A 19405-nucleotide genomic window follows, 5' to 3' on the forward strand; every position below is an offset into this window, starting at 1 on the left:
GGGCGGGCGGCGCGCGGGGGGGGGGGGGAGGGGGGCACCCGCCGAGGGGTGAGGGGGGGCGCGCGGGCGCGCGCTGATTGGCCGCCGCCGCACCCCAAGAGCGGGCGCGGGGGGCGCGCGCGCAGGCGCGGGGCGCGCGCCGGCGGGATGGCGGCGGCGGCGGGCGCGCGCATGCGGGGGAGGGAGGAGGGAGGCGGCGGAGGAGCGCTGGCGGGGCCTGGCCGGGCCGGGTCGGCGCGTCTCCTTCTCGGCCCGCACCGGGGGCAGGCGGCGAGCCGGCCGCGGCAGCCGCAGGTGAGCGGCGCCCCCCGGGGCGGCGGCGCCCGGCGAGGCGGGCGGCCCGAGGCCAGGCGGGCCGGGCTGTGCCGTGCCGTGCCGGGCGGCGGGCCGCGGCCTGGGCCTAGCGCGGCGACGGCTGCGTCGGCCCGCGCGGGGCCGGCGGAGCGGAGCGGGCCCCCGGGCGCGGCTGCCATTTTGCGGCGGCCGGGCTGACCCCATTGTGCTGTGCCCGCAGGTGGATGCCCGCGGCCCGGCATGGAGCAGGCCTGCGAAGTGAGCCGCCGCAGCTGCCTCGTCCCCTTCGGCACCTCGCTGGCGGCCGCCGAGGCCAAGGGCGGTCCCTTCGGCGAGGGCCGCGGCCCCGAGCCGCCCGCCATGCAGCTGGCCGCCGCCAAGCCCGTATACGGCCAGGACCCCTCGTCCTGCTACATCCCGCTGCGCCGGCTGCAGGACCTGGCCTCCATGATCAACGCCGAGTACCTCGGCGGCGCCGCCGACGGCGCTGAGGCCCTGCCCGACCCCGGCTCGCCGCCCCCCCGCCTCCCCGCGGCGCAGGACCCGGCGGCCGGCGCCGGCGGACCCGGCCCGGCGACCGACGCGCCCCGCGGGGCCCTGGCCTTCCCCCTGCTCCTGCGGGACGGCGGAGAGGAGGAGGAGGAGGGCGCCGAGACGCCGGAGGAGGAGGACGAGGACGACGAGGAGGAGGAGGAGGAGGAGGAGGCGGCAGTGGACGGGGAGGAAGAGGCGGCCGAGGCCGGCTCGCGGGAGCGGAGCCGCGGCCGGCCCGGGCCGCAGCAGGGCCCCGCCAGCCCGCCGCCACCCCGCTTGCAGCCGGCCGAGCCGGTGCCGACGACGGTGCCGGACGGCGGCCTCGGGGAGAAGCCGGAGCCTCCCGCCGCTGCCGCCGCGGCGGCGGCCCTTCAGCTCGTAAGCACCGGCGGGGCGCGGGCGGGGGGGCGCCGGGCGGGGGGCCGCGGCCGCTGCCATTTTGCGGCGGAGGCCGGCGGGGCGCGGTGCGGCGGGGCCGGGCCGGGCGGCCTCGCAGCCGGCACCCTCGAGGGCGGGCAGCCATCTTGCCGAGGGGACCCTGCCGAGGCGCGGGGGGAGGCTGTCGGCCTCGGGGGCGCGCTGCGGCCGTCCCTGGCCCGCGGTCGGGAGCTGCTCGGCGCTGCCGTGCCGGGGGTCGCCGGCCAGCGCGGGCTGTCACCGGGCACTGCCGCGCACCTGTGCCCCGGCGCGGCCAGCCGCGGCCCCCCCCGCGCCGCCTTCTCCCCTCGGGAGTAAGAGGCACCATCCCTCCACCCGAGAAGAGCGGATTGCCGCAAAGTTGCGGTGGAGTTTTTTCCCCGTTACAAGCTTTTTTTTGGGCGCACTGGAGGTAACAAGGGCAGGAGGAGAGCTTTCCCCTCTCCTGCCTGCTCCGGCTTTAACGCTGTCAGACGGCTCTCTTTGTCTGGCCTGGCTTGAGGTACCCAAGCTGTGAGACTTCGGCGATGGCCAGGGAGGGGCTGTGTCATGGCCTGACAGATCTCACGGGCAGGAAACCTTGCCCGTTATTCAGGCTGACATTTTTTTTTTCCCCCTTCTAATTTCTCTCTACCCTCAAACTAAAGGAATTTGTGTTTTCTAATACGCTTAACAAGAAGCAAAACTGTTTCAACTTCTAGAGTTCTGAAAGGAGTTAGGTGCATCCAACTTTTTTGTTCAGTGTGTTTTTGAACGCAAGCATAATTTTTTGATTTCCAGTGTGATTTTTTTTTTTTTTATTTGCAGATATGTATATATATTTCCTGCAGCTCTTCAACAAATTTTTTGTGTATTTCTTAAGTATGCTTTTGTAAACTTCGGTTCCTTACTGGAGGCTGCTCTGGGTTTTAAGTATTATTTGATGCAGCGTGTGAAAATTAACTCATGTCACAGCACTGACGCCAAAAACATCTTGCTCTCTTTAATTTCAGTGTAGCCACTGATGCCGGACAGATGCTACTGGTGCATGCAGCATTTGGGGAGAAATCCTTGCTTTCACCTGCGTTGATTTGGGAACATGCCGTGTTCCTGCTGTGTGTTCTGGGAGGTGGGGGAGCACTTGTTACAGAGTGCCCACGGAAGGGGTGATTTCAGGAAGATACTGACAGCAGCTTAATTTGTTTGTGGCACAGTTGGGCTCAGCTCTGGCTCTGGGTCGCGGATCCTCTTGAGTGTTCCTTGGGAAGAATCAGTCTCCTTATGGAGATTCAGTCTTTCGTCTTTGGGGGGTAAGAGACTGCTGTCGATCTGAGGTTTGTGCATATACTTAGCTTTGTTTTGCAGAGCAAAGCGGGGATCTCTCAGCAGACATGTGCTCAGTGATGCAGTTGTGGGAGGGTCTCACTTTGTAAACAGAAGCTAGCAGAGGTACTTTCACAACACTTGCCTCTGCTATCAGTGGCTTTATGACGTGCTCCACAGAACTGCAGCTTGTACGGTGACAAAACTGTCTTAGTGATTGAGCCTGTTATTTGAATATGCAGTGAGGGGCTGACTTTTCAGTAAAACTGCCTTCCTGTGTGTTGTAGTACGGACGTTAGCCTTGCTGTATTTTTCTGGTGACTTAAAAGCATAGCTGTGTTCAGAAAAAAAATATAAAGAGGAAAAGCATTTTTTAGGCAGCCTGGGATCCTTCTCTCCTTGAGTCTTGCAGTGATTCCTGTAGTAAGTACATGCAGGTTGTCCGAGTGGTCCTTCATTTTAGCCCTGCTGCTTGTGGGATGGGAAGAGATAGGGGTTTTTCTCTGTGCCAAGTGACCAGTGAGACAGTTTAAGTCTTTTAATTGTTGAACATGACATAGTAGCTAGAAATAACCAGCCTTGCTCCTCAGATCACGTATTCATGTCGGCATTTAATTCCAGTCCCATTTGTATTTGGGTAACTGGAATCAACATTTTTTGGGAGCCTGCTAAAACGTAAAACAAAAAAACACCCCAAAACAACCACAAACCCCCAGGAGTTCTGCACTGCTGTTTTTAGGGTGGCTTGTCATAGCTGGATTATTCTTTCAGATAATTGCCTTTACCCAGCCTGATGATGGGGCTCCTCCACCTTACAGCGTTATTTTCTCAGAGCTTTTATTCTTGAAGCTCACAGCTTTGAGTATGCCCACTGCTGCTCAAACTTCCTGTTTCGCCAAGAGGAAAGTGTGCGTGGGTCTTAGACCTCTGTGTCTGCCCCTTGCAAGCTTTGAATTTTTCACTGGATCACTTCAAACTTGCTTTGAAAAGGCTGATTTCCCAAATATCAAGAGTGCTTCCAGCAGAAGGGGCAGCATTTGGTTTAGTCTTTAGTGGGATGCAAAGTCCAGCATTTAAGTAATGCCTCTGGGTAGGAGGGGTGGTGGCAGGTATTGTTTTGCATGGGGATTTGTTAATAGCCCTGGCATCCGTTGCTCTCAAACATTGCCCCAAACAGGGGAGAGGTTGCTCAGGTAAGCATTCAGTTGTAAAGAGGGATGTGCATATTCTGAAGTGAAGTTATTTTGAATATCAAGTTAATTTTGGTTAAGGTTGACTGAAGCTCTCCATGCTCCCAGCAGCTACAGACAGATTTTTGTGTCGAAGAGAAGGAAATTATAGCAGTGGTTCTTGGGTCTTACTTCTGCTCCAGAAGTGACGATACAGTGGCTGCTGGCAGCTGCTGGCTTACTTCCTTGTGCACATGTTGGGTTATTGCCATTTAAATTGAAATGGGCGGTTGTTTTTTAATTTCTGTGTTTGTTTTTTACCATCTTGACGTGAGCTTGTCTTTAGTGCTTTCCTGGCTTTTGCAAATTGTAGAAGTCCTGGACAGCATTATGTGGAGTTGGAGGGAGAATTGGGCCCAGGCTCCAGCTCTGGGGAGGGTGGATGGAGCCATGTAAGGTCTGAGCGCCGTAGGTCTTGCTTGAACTCAGTTGCTGAGGAATTGGAGCAGGTGGACTAGTTTCTGACAGAACTCTCCTGCTAAAGTTCTGCTTTTTTACATAACTTTGGGTGCCATGCTACCTAGCTTTCGCTTTGCCAGTTTGTTGGTTTTTAATTGCTACCCACAAAGTATGTTAGGGTCATTTGGTTTGCAGAGTTGAGCATTGAAAAACAGAGTTCTTGGATTCGAGTACGTCTGTGCCACTCTTGGTGCATGCATGTTATGCAGTGTACGGTCCTGGGTTACGCATTCACAAGCTATTTTTTCCACAGGACCCTGATGGCTTTAGGCTGCAGGATGTGCAGAGCTCGCGTGAGGCACTTGCTCAATGTTGCTTTTCATTCTTCTCATACTATTTCCTTGTTGTCCAGCTCCACGCTGTAGGAGTGTGGTGTACAGGTAATGGCAGTGAGGAAATGAGGTACAGGGAAATCCAGAGCCAGATCTTTCATCGCTAAGGATAGCTGCTTCCAGTGGCTGGATGTAAGGCATGGGTAGGGCATGTGTGTAGTGCTCCTGGAAGGTTTTTGCTTTACCAAAACCACACCATATGCAATGTGTTAGAGGTACTGAAGGCCAGCAAAGTCCTCTCTTTAACCCTAGAATTAATCCGTGATGAACTTCAGAGTTCTGTTGCAACCTGTTGCTGTGGGAGAGTACTCTCGTTATAAAGTGTTTGTGTCCCTGTGTGAGAGTTACTCTGGTTCTTCATTTATTAACTAACATGTCGAGTGCCATTTCTCTCTTTGCTAAAAATAAAATAAAGGAACCAATGCCACGTGATACTTGCTACTCCTGTAAACATTTCTGAAAGAATCTCCTACTACAGACTGTTGATTTGAGGTATATCTAACTACTGGTAACATTATATCCCTGAGATACAATAGGCACGGCAGTGGTTTGTTTGAGCAGGGAACATAAATTTCCTTGGTCAGTTGACATCTTCCTGATCGGGAGATTAATTCCGTTTGGCCGCCTGTGCTTCTTGCGGGCATGGTCTCCCTCTGTGTGCACCTGGTGAGAACAGGCTCTCGGTGTACTACTGGCCCTGTGTGTCTGATCTTGCACACATCCCTCTTTGCCATTTGAGATTTACACTGTTTGGAAGAATTTTTTTCTCAGAAAAGAGCATGTAGCTGGATCTCGCCTGGCTGTGCAGTCTTCTGGCATCCACTGGGCCCCCCGTACTGAAGTGCATTCATGTCTCAAATAGCTCTAAACTTAACCCGCAAAGGACTTAAACCGTGGTGGGCATCCAGAAGAATGAATATTTCCATGGTTACAGCACTGTCCTGGGCTGTGTTAGTGGTCGATCATAAATTTTTGGGGTCCTTAATGACTTTGGTGCTTTCATGATGTGATGGCACTCCATCGCCTCTTTGTCATGGCGGTGTGAATGGGTGGGTGTTAAGATGCTGCCACAGCAGGACAGTGTACCCTAGGTGTGAGGAGCAGCTCGCTTTAAGTGATGGCAGTTTTTGAACAGTCTGTGGGATCTAGAGCTCTCCTGCACAGCGGATTGGATCCTGGAAGTATTTATTCTAGCATTTGGCTGTGATTGCTCTTACTCTCCTTGTTTCATTTGTATTTGTTCTCTAATCTCGTATTGCTGATTAGGTGCAAAATATCTGTTTGTGTACATGACATTACAGAAAATGATGTGGTTTCTCAAGTAAATATGGATGTTCTGGCTACCTGTCATCCAGTGTGAAATTTGAATGATCGATGCCTTTGCAGTTCATATGGGGCCGTGCACCTCTCTGAAGCTGAACGTGTCTGTGTGCCAATAGCAAAACTGGAGGTATTTTCTCACAGATTGGACAGTCTTGAAGGTGAGGTTTTGCTGAATATAATCGCAGAAACCTCTATGTTGTTTGTGCTTTCTATATTTAAAACTTAACTTTTAAAGCTTGGGTAAGAGAGACTTTGTTCAAGCAGTGTCCTGGTTAACATACTGTCCACAGTCATAAATACTTAAAGTCTCTGGTGAAGGTTGTTGCCAGAGGAGTGTAGACTTCACTCAGCTATTTAGCAGTGCAGTTCTGCTCTATACGGTGTGGCATCCTTAGTACATCTACTGTTACAGGACGAAACAACCAACAGTAGCAACAAAACTGGCTTTTACAGGTGCTTTTTCAGGATGCATGCTGCCTCTAAGGCCTCCTACCTCTGCTAACTGTCTTTGTATTTGCCTGCTGGTAATTCTTTTGGAAAAGTGCATCTCCCAGAACTTGAACCTTTTTTTCTAACAAATCTTCTGTTGTTGAGGGTACAATGATTCTAGTTCTGCTGTTACAGCTTCTTCTAAGCCCATGCTAAAATCAATGGTAGTGGCTTGGTTTGATGCTGTAGCAGTAATGTTTGACTTCAGGGCAACATATTTTTGTTTTGCATGATGTCGTGGATTTGTTGATTGCCGCTTGCAGTATAGCAGCTTCTCATTGCACCCTGTTCCCAGAAGTGGGGTTAAACTGTGTGATGTGTAACGATTACTAGTTTTTTAATTTCCCCGTGTTAACTGAACAAATCCGTAGCTCACTGAAGAGGTGTCAACTCTGAATATGATTAACAAGTTACCTGAGTCCCAAGAAAAAAAGTTTTATTTTTCTGAGTTATAATTGAGACAGTATTTCTTAAAGACATTTTTAACTCAAAAATAAGTGTTATGGGTGATGATCAACTTTCAGTCTAGTTGCTTAGAATATACTTCTGTTTTTCTTGCCTGTGACTGACAGCTTCTTGTATATAGTAATTTTGATTGTTTTTTCAGTTATTTGTTCTGGCATTTAGAAGGGCACAGGGAATAGAAACACCTGAAGAAAGAAACTCAATCCTATCAGGGGGGCACTTGTCCTGGGAGTTTAGGAAAAAAAGTATTAAAATATCAATTTAATGGCATTTTTAATACCAGAAAAATGTGACCTATGTTTTGTTCTCTCTGTATGGAGCCATCTGTGCTGTGCAATGCAGTCTTTGCTCAGTAAAATGGGAGTTAAATCCTTTATGGTGGTTAAGGCATTGCCAGGGTTTCCAAGTTAATGGGTGGAAAAGGTCTGTAAGCGAGTCTGCTTTGAATTAGAGCAGCAGTTTTCAACCTCTATTGATTTGTGGACCCCTAAACACTTCCCAGGTGCAGGCTCTTGTCTAGCGAATTTAGACCTATCAACAATAGCCTTGCTTGCTTTCATATAATTTCATGGCATCAGAGTATTTTTCTGTGGCTGTGAGTTTGCAGACTGCTGAGTTGCAAAACCTGTTGCAAATGTTAGTTGCAGTGTCTGACCTGTGTAAATTTCATGTTGAGTCAAATGTAATGTTGCATTTGCTCTGTGGGTCGCTGCTGGAGCAGGCAGGGGTGCCATCCCCTGCCTGGCTTGCTGCTCTCCCGTGTTGCAAGAGTGCTTGATAAACGTTGTAGTTTGATTTGCTGAAATAGTTACTGGAAGTTTAAATGTTACTTTTGGGTGTGTTGGCCTGAGCATGGTGTTACTGGTTAAGGTCAAGCCGGTGTTGGAAACCGAAAGGTGTGGCGACATCAAAGAAATGGCTTGGCGCTGGTGCAGAGGGTTTAGGGCTTTCTGGTGTGCTGTGGGACAGGACTGTGACTGGTCACTGGCATTGCCATACCACCGCTCTGTGGGGAGGGCTGCAAAGAGCAATTAATGGTTTAGCCTGCAGGGAGGTCAGAGTCGGGTGCAGGTAGGACGTCCTGTGCTTTTTAGGTTTGGAGATGCTCGAGCGTAGTCCTTGCAGTTGTGCCTGGGGATTAAAGGGGCCTCCTTGCTCAGTTGGCAAGGTTTGCCAGTGGTGCAGGAACAGGGTGGCAGTGGGAGTGTTACTGAGGACACGTGCAGGGCATAGGTGTGTGTTTGGGCTCCCTCAGGAACATGTCATGCTTGTCCCAGCAGGTAGCTGCAGCAAGGGAGCTGAATGGTAGCACGAGGGAGTTTGGCATGCCTGCAGAGTTGTGCTGCTGTGCAGAGGTAGACTGGAAGGTGGAGAGTTGGGTGTCCCACTGGTTCAGTCCTGGGTAGGAGCATGGGTGTTGCTTTGGCTGATCTGAGCGGGTGCTGCTGACTCCAGTGCCCAGGAGAGGGGAAGATGCTGCTGTGTGTTGGGAGACAGAGGTTGACACCCCTGGCAGGTGCCAGCTGAAGTTCTCTGTTCTTGTTAAATTAGAAATCTGGTTTCAGTGTGGTTACTCACAATAGCTTTGCAGCAGTGATTAAATGTGCAACAGAGATAAAGATGGACTTGGTGCGCATCCCTCTTGTGTCCAAAAGCATTGATGAAGCTGGGAGGAATTTCAGCAGTGTGCTTTGCCTCTGTTGAAGGATGGAAAAGCACTTGTTAAAAAGATTTATCTCACCTGGGTCTTTGGAAGAATGGCAAAAAGAAACTGGGAGAAAAGTCCTCTGGTATCATGTCTCTTTCCCAGCGCTTGTGAGGGCAGGCTGTCCTGATGGGGCACCTTCACTTCTGTCTCTAGCGCAGCGTGAGCAGCAGATTTGTACTAAGTTGACCCACTCAGCTTGTTGCCCAGTTTGGTTGTAGCCTTGGCAGTGATGGAGCTGCACGATGCAGAGAGGAATGGCTTGTCTGGCAGCCAGCGGCATCCGCCTGCTGCCTCTTTGGGGCTGCATTGCTGCTGTGGCTCTGCAGGTGGAAGGGGCACTGCTTGCGATGTGCGTGGCATTGGGGAAGGGAGTGGTTTGGGTGTGCTGTCGGTGAGTGAACCACAGGGAAAGGGCAGCACGTCTCCAGTCCTGGAGGCTTTCCCATGTCTCTCTCCATCCTATTCCTTGTGGGGTGCAGGTGGCTGAAGTGCTGGGGTAGGGAGCAGCAGGTAGGGTTGCCAAGCAAAGCTTTTCTTGTGAGTTCTTGATAGGGAGCTTGTTCTGTGGATTAGATATGGTATTGGACAGCTGCGAATGCTGCTGGAGATGGCACATTCACACTGCTGTGGTCTTCAGAAAAAAGCCCAGTTTTATAGGTAAGAAAATAGCATGTAACTTGTATTAACTTTCAGACACTCATCAGAACTAGTGCACTGGGGACTCATTTTTCATTTTCAGACATGCAGAATTTGACTTTTGTGTGTGAGAAACCAGAAGTGCTGAGCTGGGTAGAGCAATTCAACACAGTGTTGCATAATAGCCAAAGGATGGGGTGCCTTTTGATTTGGTATTTTTTAGGAAAAAGTGAACAGAGAATTCCTTGCACAGTAGTATCTCAGCACACTGGAAACCTCCAGCTTGTTTTTTCAGCTCCTGTGGGGCCTTGGATGCTGAGCGTGCAGCGAGGTTCTTGCCCTGAGTCTTGCTTGAAGCTTCCATGTTCCTCTTGTTTTGGAGGAGTGTGTTCATGACTTTCCCTCCCACTGTTGGTGGAAACATAGAAACCTACCTGTTGCCTAATGTGAGAAGGGTGAGGAGCCAGGGTGGTTATCAACCTTTTAATAGTTCCTCTGCTTGCCCTGATGTTACTTTGTTGTTTGGTTTTCCCAAGCACCCGTTCAGACTTCTTGCTATTCTGGCTAATGTGGTGACTGCCTACAGATTTCTAAATAGCAGCAGTGGAACAAATCAGATTCCTCTTAATTTTAGTTGGCTGTCCTCTCACAGTATGTGCCGTGAGTATGTTTAGGAAGCTGGATTCACAACATAAAGGTTAGGAAGCCTCTCTGAAGCATAAGCTTGCAGGACCTGATGATTGAAGCATGAACCTTGCTCAGGGCATGGCTCTAAGTGTGGATATCAAGAAATAAATAAGCACAAGGTAAGTTTATTGCAGTGCTAGTGTTCAAAAATTCTGATTTCATTTTTAGTAGGGATTCAGCAAAAGCAGTTGAAATTTTAAATGCAAATTAAAATTTAATTTTATGTGAACAGAACACTTAGAGTTTTTGTTTGTTTTGGAAAAATGGTTCATTTGGGCCAGGGGGGATTTGCACGCTGAATACCACCTCGTTTTGAGGAGGTTGTGGTCTTGGGTAAGTGGCATCTTTGCATTTGGACTAACAAAGTAGGATTGTACCTTCTTCTGTGGGCGAATCATAATTTCTGCAGAGGATTACATTTGCAAGCCCCAGTTAAATGTTTGTTGCTTTTAAAGAAGCCCAAGGAATTAAAAAAGCCAAAACAACCAACAAGCAGGTGTTAGTAGTTACACATTTAATTCAACCCAAACTCTGAATTTTTAGCTGTTGAGGATCTAATATGGTACTCACTCTTTGCACTTTGTGTACATGTTGTTCTCTAGTACTGCTTTATTCCGGTTATAGCTTAAGCTGTAATGGATGCAGTTTACGTATATAAAGTAGAATAGCCAAGTTTCATTTTGCACAGTTTGAATCTGTTTTTCATTTCATGGATTTAGAAACTCCATTTCTGAAAACAAATGTTGCATTTATCAGATGTCTTAGTTGTGAACAGTTTGTTTGATAATATAAAGGAGCACAAAAGTAAGGGTGAAAAGGGGGCAGAGCTGATGACCTGGTTTCAGTTTGGGGTTTTTTTGTTAATTCTGTGACATAAGAAGGTATTTATTGATATTGTCCTTTGCGAGACTTGGCAAAGTTCTGGTAATGCCCGTGGTTCCTCTCTTGTTTGAAACAATTAGTGCTGATTAAAAGAGCCAGATTTAAAGACAACTTGGTTTATCGTTTAAAATGTATGCAGATAGGCAAGTGTGAGAGTTTTTCCTCTGTTTCAGGCTCCTGGCAGTGGTTTGAAATCTTCTGTATGTTTGTGTGTCTGTGGATTTCTTTCCACTGGGGATCTGGGTGAGATCATATACCTTCTCTCCCACTTCCTCCTCCTGCCTTCCTCAAATCTTGCTGTCAGGTGCATTTCTCATTATTAGGATGCTGAAGTGCTGAAGCTTTCTATCACACTGCTGTTCTATCCAATCCATAAGGAAAATGATCTCCATTAAAGCAGTGAAACAGAGATACTCTTAACCAGTTACCCTGATATCCGAGGCTTTGGTGTTCTCACATCAGTACGTTCTGTATTTAAAATCCGTACGTTTCTAACTCCTGAACGTGATAGAAATGCTTCAGGATATATGAATTACCCAATTAGTGCAGTCAGCTCTCTTTATTTTAACCTTTCACAGTAGTTCATGCGTACATAGCACCCTTTGCGTTTGTAGGCTGCCTCAGCCTGGAAAAGGATACTAAAAACTAGCCAAAGACAACAAATACCCGCAAGCGTGTAGATAACAGGAGTTTGGCTTGTATCATAATCTCTGCTGTATTTTTTGCTAGTGAATATTTAATTAGTGAGCATTTAACACTTCTGTGTGATAATGGTCCCAGATAAGAGGTAGTATACTTTTTCAGACACGAATGTAGGTCAGACGCCTGTTTGCTTTTCGCTGCAGTGCTGAAGCTGAAGGAAGACTGGAGCAGTGGGGGGACAAAGAGCATGTCCCCTAGTCCCCAGCAGCGCAGGCTGCGTGTGGGTTTCCAGCAGGCTTCTCCGACTCCTGTGTTTGACTTGAAGCTTGCCATAAAGTTAAGTGCCAGCGTGAGGATTATTCTGGTGAGGGAGGTGATGGTTTCAGCAGATACACCATGCAGGTGTTGTGGTTTGGGTGGGTTTTTTACATACTTTCTCCAGCTGGGCTTACCCTTTTCCCTGTGCAGGGATTTATTCATGTAAGTTTTCTCATAGCGGAGCGCAGAGGGCTGCTGCTCTGCAGAAGTGCAGGTGCAGCATCGCAGCCTCTCTCTGTACAGGCTTAAAGCTCATATGCTTGGTAATGCTACTTTGTATGGAGGAAACTTTGATGACCTCTTCTTGCTTGGCTTCAAATACTTCTTAAGCTATGAAGTAGATATAATTTAATTTTCTTTCCATTTTATGTTTTTTTGACTGATTTGGGTTTGATTTCAGAAAGGCTTTTTTAAAACAAGAATCTTTACTAATGGTAATTTATTTTTTGGCTTTCGTCACAAGCAGTTACTGATTTCAATTCTTGATTTTGCTTCAGTGTTGTTATTAATCTCATCTCCTTTTTATCTTTCCATGCAACATTCACAAGCAAAGATTATTTCCCAATTCCTGTTGTCTTCTATCTGTATTAGCTCATTTCTAAGTGCATGAGTGTTGGAACTGAGTGAAATTATGAACAGTGGATCACTTAGACTTCTTTCCACCCTCCCACCCTTAAGAGCAGGATAGTGGTAGGAGTTGTACTTTTAACTCTCTCCGACTGTCAGCAGCAGTCACTGTATGAGAGTTGCAGCCATCGCTGCTTCATTTCTATGACTGGAGTTAAAGGATCTAGACCCCCTGTGATAGGAACTGTATAGACTCAGGACAGAAGGATAAGCCTGAGCTCAGAGAGCTGAACTTGAAGCTGATCTGCTTTCTCTTAAACTGTAAATTAACTCAGTCAGGTTGAACTTTAGCTGGAGGGAAGCACCACCTCGTGAAAACTTTTGGGACAGCTTTAGCAATGCCCTTCCAGACTCATTCTGGCAGTGCTTTTAATAGAGAGAATCTGTCCCCATTGCCGCCCCTCCTTTGTGAGGGCAGAGGGCGAATAACCTGTTGTGTGATGGTGAAATGGCAGGAGTTGGGAGTGGCGTGTCCTAGGCATGGCACACCTGTGACACCAACCATGTGGTTGGTTGTGTTAGTGGATACTGCTTCAAGCAGGCTGTTCAGCCCAGGCTAATCCAGGTGCCTTCAAATGTCACCTCTCCCTCAAGTTTGCTTTGTTAGTTTTTTTTTTTCTGGTACAAAGAGCTGTTGATCTTCAGCCAGTTCAGCCATATCTCGGGGTGGTTTGGTGGCTCTTAGGAAGTAGGTGAACTTGTCATCTCATCCTGTTCAGGAAAAAACTAAAGATCGTTGAACTTTAAGGAAAAAAAGGTGGTGGTGGGGAAGGCAGTGGACTGACCCTCACCAGGCTTCCAGTTCTGACTAAGAAGTAGGTATTGGGAACAGCTTGTTTGCAGTCCTGGGAGTAGATGGGCTGCAGGGAGAAGCACGAGAGTTGCTGCCCCAGGAATGAGAATGTTTGAAGAGAGCATTGGAAACTTATGGGGCAGAGTTGTTGCTGCCTTCTGCCCCTGGCACTGACGTATGCGCTGGCTCGTGTGCGGGGTGTGACTTACCTGGCAGCTACTAGTGTGGTGAGATCTACTCACGAGATACCCTGCGCTCCTGCTGCAGGGCCCTGGGCAGGTATCTGCTGCACTTCTGCCCGCATGCTCCGCGGAAAAGGCTATTAGTATCATTGTTTATACTGTATTGTTTAATTATTTGGATATGCTTCCTCCTTTTATTTTCTTCCTTGGCTTTGATTCTGTCCAGTTCTTGCCTGAAACAGGCTTGGCAGGATCTTCCTTCATTATTCTTGGGGGTCAGTGGCTTCCTTCTTTCTTTTCTCATCCTTCTCGCACACAGTCTCTTTTGCTGCCCCAGCCTTTCTCCAAAAGCATGTTCTGTCCCTTGCTTCGTGGAACGATGTCATGTTTATAATTAAGTCAGGAATAAACTATAATAGGGCTGGTTTGGCCAAGCATTTCCATGGTGGCTTTCCAAAGTAGGTTTGAATTTGAAGTTTGCAGGGCTACGATGGCTGCAGCTTGGTGCTTGGACTCTGGGCAGCTGTGCTCTTTGGGTACATGATACTGAAAATCTTGGCCTGTAACAATATATATATCGGCCCCTTTGCGTGCAGTTTGGTCTTACTGTGGCTCTGCCAAGACGGTCAGGTCCCCAGTCACGCTGTTGGGGCACATGGGGTGTCTGCAGCCGTGCCATGCTGTGCTGGAGGTGATACTGCTGTAGGTGTTACACAGAGATGTGCAGTGCTGCAGGAAAGGTGCATTCCGTGGCTTTCAGCATATGCCTGTCTTTGTGGACTTGTGCTTTGTGCGGCTTCTTCCAGCAAGGTTAATGGATTGAATAGCAGCTTCAAGTGATGTAGCCAAGAGTGGTTACTGGATAAGCATAATTTTTGTCACTTTTTAATGATGTGGTTATTTTAAAGGGAGGAAGATTGGAGAGAGGCAGTTGAGGACTGGCAGTATGTGTACAATAATAAAATCATTCAGAAATGTAAGCTTTCTTTGCTTGATCGATGATCTTAAAGGTCTTTTCCAGCCTAAATGATTCTATGATTCTGTGTTTCTGTATGTTTTGTATTTGCCTTATGGTGAGAATTTCAGGAGGGCATAGATACTGCTTGTGTAGTTGTGTATGAGAAAGCCTGCTTTCTCATGAAATAACCAAAAGTAGGTGCTCAGCTTCACTTAGTGAATTGCAAAGACTGGTGTGTTTGGCATAGTACAAATTCAGGAGGTGCCTTTCAAGGTAGAAGTGTTTGTGTAATCCTTCTGCTGAACCTCAGCTTGTGACCCCTTCCTCAGTGATGAGTGGTCATTTGGGGTCTTGCATTGGTGGAGAGGTTTTGGTTAAAAACATCCAAAAGATACATTCTTGTTCTCTCAAAAAATAGCATAAAGTGAGCTGAAATACTGTGTATCATTTAGAGTTTAGGCTGTGGCTTGTCCCATCTGAACAGCAAATTAATGCCAAACAGTTGATAACAGAGTAGACATTACTCGCTCCCGTTAGAAGAACATCTAACAGTACAAAAACAGTGATGTTGCTCACTGGAGCAACACACTGTCCTTCCCTTCCTCGCTAACCCAGTCTCTTACACTGAAGAAATTCAAAGCAGGTATCTGCCCTGGAGTACAACATGGTACTTACCTGGTATGCAGTGGCTCACAAGTTTTGTTGTTATTTAAACACTTGAACATTTCCCTGCTCTGTAGGTAAACAGTACTCTGACCATATGTAGGGATTACATCTGAAGTTCATTGTGTTTAAAAAGACTTGGGCTTTCCCTAGGTCACAGAAAAGTCGCCATTACCACCGGGCTGAATTTTTGGCCATCGGGATATATTAGCAGTTTGATCTTGGCATAGCAAATGTTAATTGTAATAGGAATTAAATTTGTTGTATTCTGGCCCAAGAAATACATGCTTGGGGGCTGCAATTCTCGCATCACGCAGTAGAGTTTAAAGGAAGAGACTTACTGTACCTGGAAATAACTGCTGTTTTCATTCCTCTTAGTTTTTTTTTCTTTAATGTGAAGGCATCTCTGGCCGGCTGGTGGGGATTTAGGGGGAGTGGAGAGAAAATAGTGTAAGACAGTGACCTGCTGCAGTGTGTAGGGCTCTTCCTCGGGGCATCAGAACATGGTGTGCTTCCTGATCTGCCTCTTCGACCCACTGGTGGGACCTTTGTGGTGGGTGATGATGAGGCCAACATCTGACTGCTAGTGCCACGAAGGGAGAGAGCAAACTGGGGAGGAATGAGAATAGCTGCGGAAAGAGAGGTAACTGTTTAAGCATTGTCTAAATAGTTTCTTGAAAGCCACGTTTTCATCAGGGTATTAGAGGGTGACAAAGAGTTGATTTAAATGCAGACTTGCCTCTAGGCAGGAGTTACGGGTGTCCCTCAGGTGGATCAGTGTGAACGGCTTTGGCAGGTCTCCAGCATAGTTTTACTGCTCCGTCCAGCTGACTGTGCTCAGATTACAGTTGTCAGTAGGATGCACGTACATTGTGTGTGTACTATGCACTGCACTTGACATATTCAGTTAGTTATGTTATATATATATATGCACCTTAAAGCCTAGGGTTGAAAAATGTGGAAAAAAAAAAATTGAGGCAAAAATCACATTTACAAGAAGAACACAAGCTTTTTGTTCCAGAAAGCCTGTGTCTGGTGCGGTGGAGGCATGGAGGCTGCAGCAGGGCAGTGGCAGAGCAAGGGTCTGCAGCCCCCTGCCTGGTGCTCCTTCACGTTCCCTGTTCCTGAGCTCCTGCTCAGCAATGTTACTGCGTGGCTTTTGATGACTGAGTGAGAAGAATTTCAGCAATGTAGTCTCTAATGTCATTACCTTCTTTTTTTCATGTAACAGAGGAGTTTATCCTTTTGTATTTTCTTTAACCACGTGAAGAAAACCCATGAAACTCAACCTGAAGCAGAATATACCTTTTATTAGAGAGGTCTGTTGCGTTCTAGTTGCTAGGATGTTGAACTGTGAATTGCAAGAGACATTCCTCTGGAAGGGTGGTGAGCAGGATGGAGAAGTGAAGTGAGAAGGTGTGTATTTGTGCTATGGCTACTTTAATGAGGAGCATATTGCTGATGCTTATTGGCAAGAAGAATATCTGCAGCACTTCTTAGAGCTCTTAAAATGCTGAACCTACCTAGGATGTGTTGTTGGCTGGTGTGGTAAACAGGTAGGATACCCCACAGCTGGGCCACAGGGACTCCTGTAGCCCGTGAAAACATATTGTACCCCATCGTGGCTGAATTAGTCACAACACCGGTAAGCTCCTGAATCCTCTTCTTGGCAGAGGTCCTGCTGGGTAGCCCACTGCCAGAGAGTGCACGTACTTAGCAAACAACATGGGATCTGCTCTCCTCTATTCAATAGTGGGGCAGAAATGGCATTAAGCAGCGTTAGGGTTTTGTGTGTTGAAATATTTTGATGTCCTTGTGATCACTGCGCAGCCCTGGGAAGCAGAGTGGGTTCAGGTGTCTGTTTATACACAGTTGATACGTGCAAGTGGGTTTTGGAGGCAGGCGAAGTCCATGTGTCCATATGTCTCGTAGAGGGGGGATCACTGCTGTTGTGCTCCTTTTCTCCTGCTCTGTAGTTTTGGGGCAGAGCAATGGCAGTTCTGCTCTTATGTCCTAATTTTTAGTTCATATGTTTTTTTCTGATTGTACCTGCCTTTGGTTTCTAATACTTTATGGTGAAGGTTTTTCCTGAACACATCTGAGAAGTTATTAGCTTGTACATACCAACTTTTTTTTTCCAATTGATAAACACTTAATTTTCTGTTCTCATCACCTTCTTCCAGTCTTCCATATTTCATTGTCTCTTACTATTACTTTTTCTCTACACTGCAACCTTTGAAATGAACAAATTTGTGTTAGTGAAGTAATGGGGGCTAGTAGTGACTCCAAATATTTACCTGCTCAAATGTGTGGTTTGAGTGCAGTCATTTATCAGAGGTCATGTTCCTTACTAAAAAATAACAACAATAACTCACAAACCCTGGTTTATTGTTTTGTTCTTTCAGAAGGAGAGAACCATCGTGTTCTTTGAAGGTGTAGGAGCCACTAAGTAAAATCAGGACTTGCTTTTTAATGTAAATGTCTCTGGTGGCCAGATGTAATCTGCACACAGGGGGGAGGCAAATCTCTTTAAAAACATCTGGAGCTTTAGTGATTTCTTGTGTTCTGGTTTTTCCCCAAAGATCCGAGCCAAGAAGAAACCTACTCCAGTGAAGTATGAAGTTGGGGATCTTGTTTGGGCCAAGTTCAACAGACGCCCATGGTGGCCATGCACAATTTGTCATGACCCAGTGCTGGACTGTCACTCAAAAATGAAAGGTACTGTATCTACTCAGACCACAAAGTGGAGGCGTGTATGGCAGGGTGCTGCAGTTTTTGATTGATTTTAAAAACATTTGTGGTCCTTGAAAGGTATGAAGAAATAGACTCTACTGTGGAAGACCTGGATCTATAAAGTAGACCTAGATCAGGGAGGAAGACAGGGCTGAGGCTGATGAAAGTGGCACGTGGCATATGTAGCTGTTGGACGTGTAGGCTTTTCTTCCCAGAGTATAGGAAGGATGAGTAGCTGGGCTGAGCTCAGGGCAGTGCAGAAGAAAGACCAGCCTCTCGAAAAAGGGATGCAGAGAAAAAGCAGGTGGATCAGGGAGGTGAGGACAGAGACATGCAGTGGCTGGGCAAGCAGAGCTGGGAAGCCTGGAGTGTGTGAGGACACAGAGGGTTGCCCAGGCTTGGATAATGGGAGGCTGGAGAGGCTGGAAAGTGGGGTGTGGGGTAGCACAGTGTCACTGCTGAATGCCTGAAGGTGTGGTGGGAATGTGTGAGAGGAAGTGAAAATTTTTTTTGTTCTTGTTTGGCACAAGGAAGCAAGGGGCTGTTTATGGGGAAGTATCAGGAAAACGTGGAGGTAGAGCCACATATGTGAAAGTTTAGGGCATAGTGTGTCAGAGAGACTAAGAGCCAGCTGAGTGTGAGGGGAAGAGATGGGGGAAGTAAGACAGCTGTGCGCGCATGAATGTAGGGGAGAGCCAGAAAGGAAGAGAGTCTTAGAAGCTCAAGGCAGAGATGTGTAGGTGAGTGATGGAGAGAACAGAGGGGAAGTGATTGTTTGGAAATTGCAGCTTATTTGAAGGCTCTCACAGTGCTTTTAGAATCATACTAGCTGCCATGGGGAGGCTGCCACAAATGGAAAGGCTTATTTATTTGTTCCTGTTTTCCCCTTCTGATTCTTTTTGTTCTGTGGGCAACTGGAAACCCCTTGAACTGGTGCCATCTGCCACTGACAGCTCTGTAGACTGGTGAGGTTGCCTCTCACTGATGTATTTCTATCTAGTTTTTCTGGCCCTTGCCAGCCGAAGAACCAAGTGCTGAGAGTGAGTAGACATTTTTTGAGTGGCCATCAGCTCAGAGTCCTCTGCTATTTCTCTGGAGACATGAAGTAGCTTTTCCTACATTGTGCTCTTGTCATCCCCAAGACTGGTTGCTGTAGTCTTCTTACTTGTTATTTCTCCACCTTTCCTTTCATCCTTTGGGAGGCATTCATCCTGATTCTAGATAATACTGAATACGCTGTTTTAAATAGTCCCTTTCAAGCTCTGAAATTCCTGTCGAAGATGTTGCCAGAAGATATGCCAGACATATTCTCCCCCCGCATCCTTCCCCATGAAGTTTTGGGCAGGATTTAATGTATATAGCTGTCCAGTAATCCCCTCTCAGCCTGTGTATGAGGATTTCTAATAATGGAATTCTGCAGGGAGGAAACATGCTATTAACAAATTCCAGCAAGGTCTGATCTCCAGCTACACGATAGACTCTCCCATCATGTTTTATCTGTGTTCAAACCAATAGAGCTCTGGGAAAAATTGCATTTTTGGTTGTGGCTGTATGTAATCTGCTCATCTCCCCTCCCCGATGCCGCAGTGGCAGTGCAGGTGGATCTGAACTCTGGTGCTTTTGGGCAGGGGAAGCTGCAGGGGCTCTGTGTGCACAGTAGGAAGCCCAGTCCTCCTGCCTGGGCTCTCCTGTTGCCAAGGGAACGAGCCCTTCAAAACAAGGCAAGTCGCTT

General features: G+C 47.7%; 1 protein-coding gene across 1 annotated transcript in view; it reads left to right on the forward strand.

The window, feature by feature from the left end:
• The first annotated feature begins 534 nt into the window (after positions 1-534).
• NSD1 (nuclear receptor binding SET domain protein 1) overlaps positions 535-19405 on the forward strand; it is a 65315-nt gene continuing 46444 nt past the window's right edge. Inside the window, exons 1-2 of the mRNA XM_059825377.1 lie at positions 535-1206; positions 17523-17658. Of these exons, the coding sequence (XP_059681360.1) occupies positions 535-1206; positions 17523-17658 (808 nt within the window). The remainder of the gene's footprint in view (positions 1207-17522; positions 17659-19405) is intronic.

This window comes from Gavia stellata, chromosome 16 (genome assembly GCF_030936135.1).
Source record: "Gavia stellata isolate bGavSte3 chromosome 16, bGavSte3.hap2, whole genome shotgun sequence".
Lineage (NCBI taxonomy): Eukaryota > Metazoa > Chordata > Aves > Gaviiformes > Gaviidae > Gavia > Gavia stellata.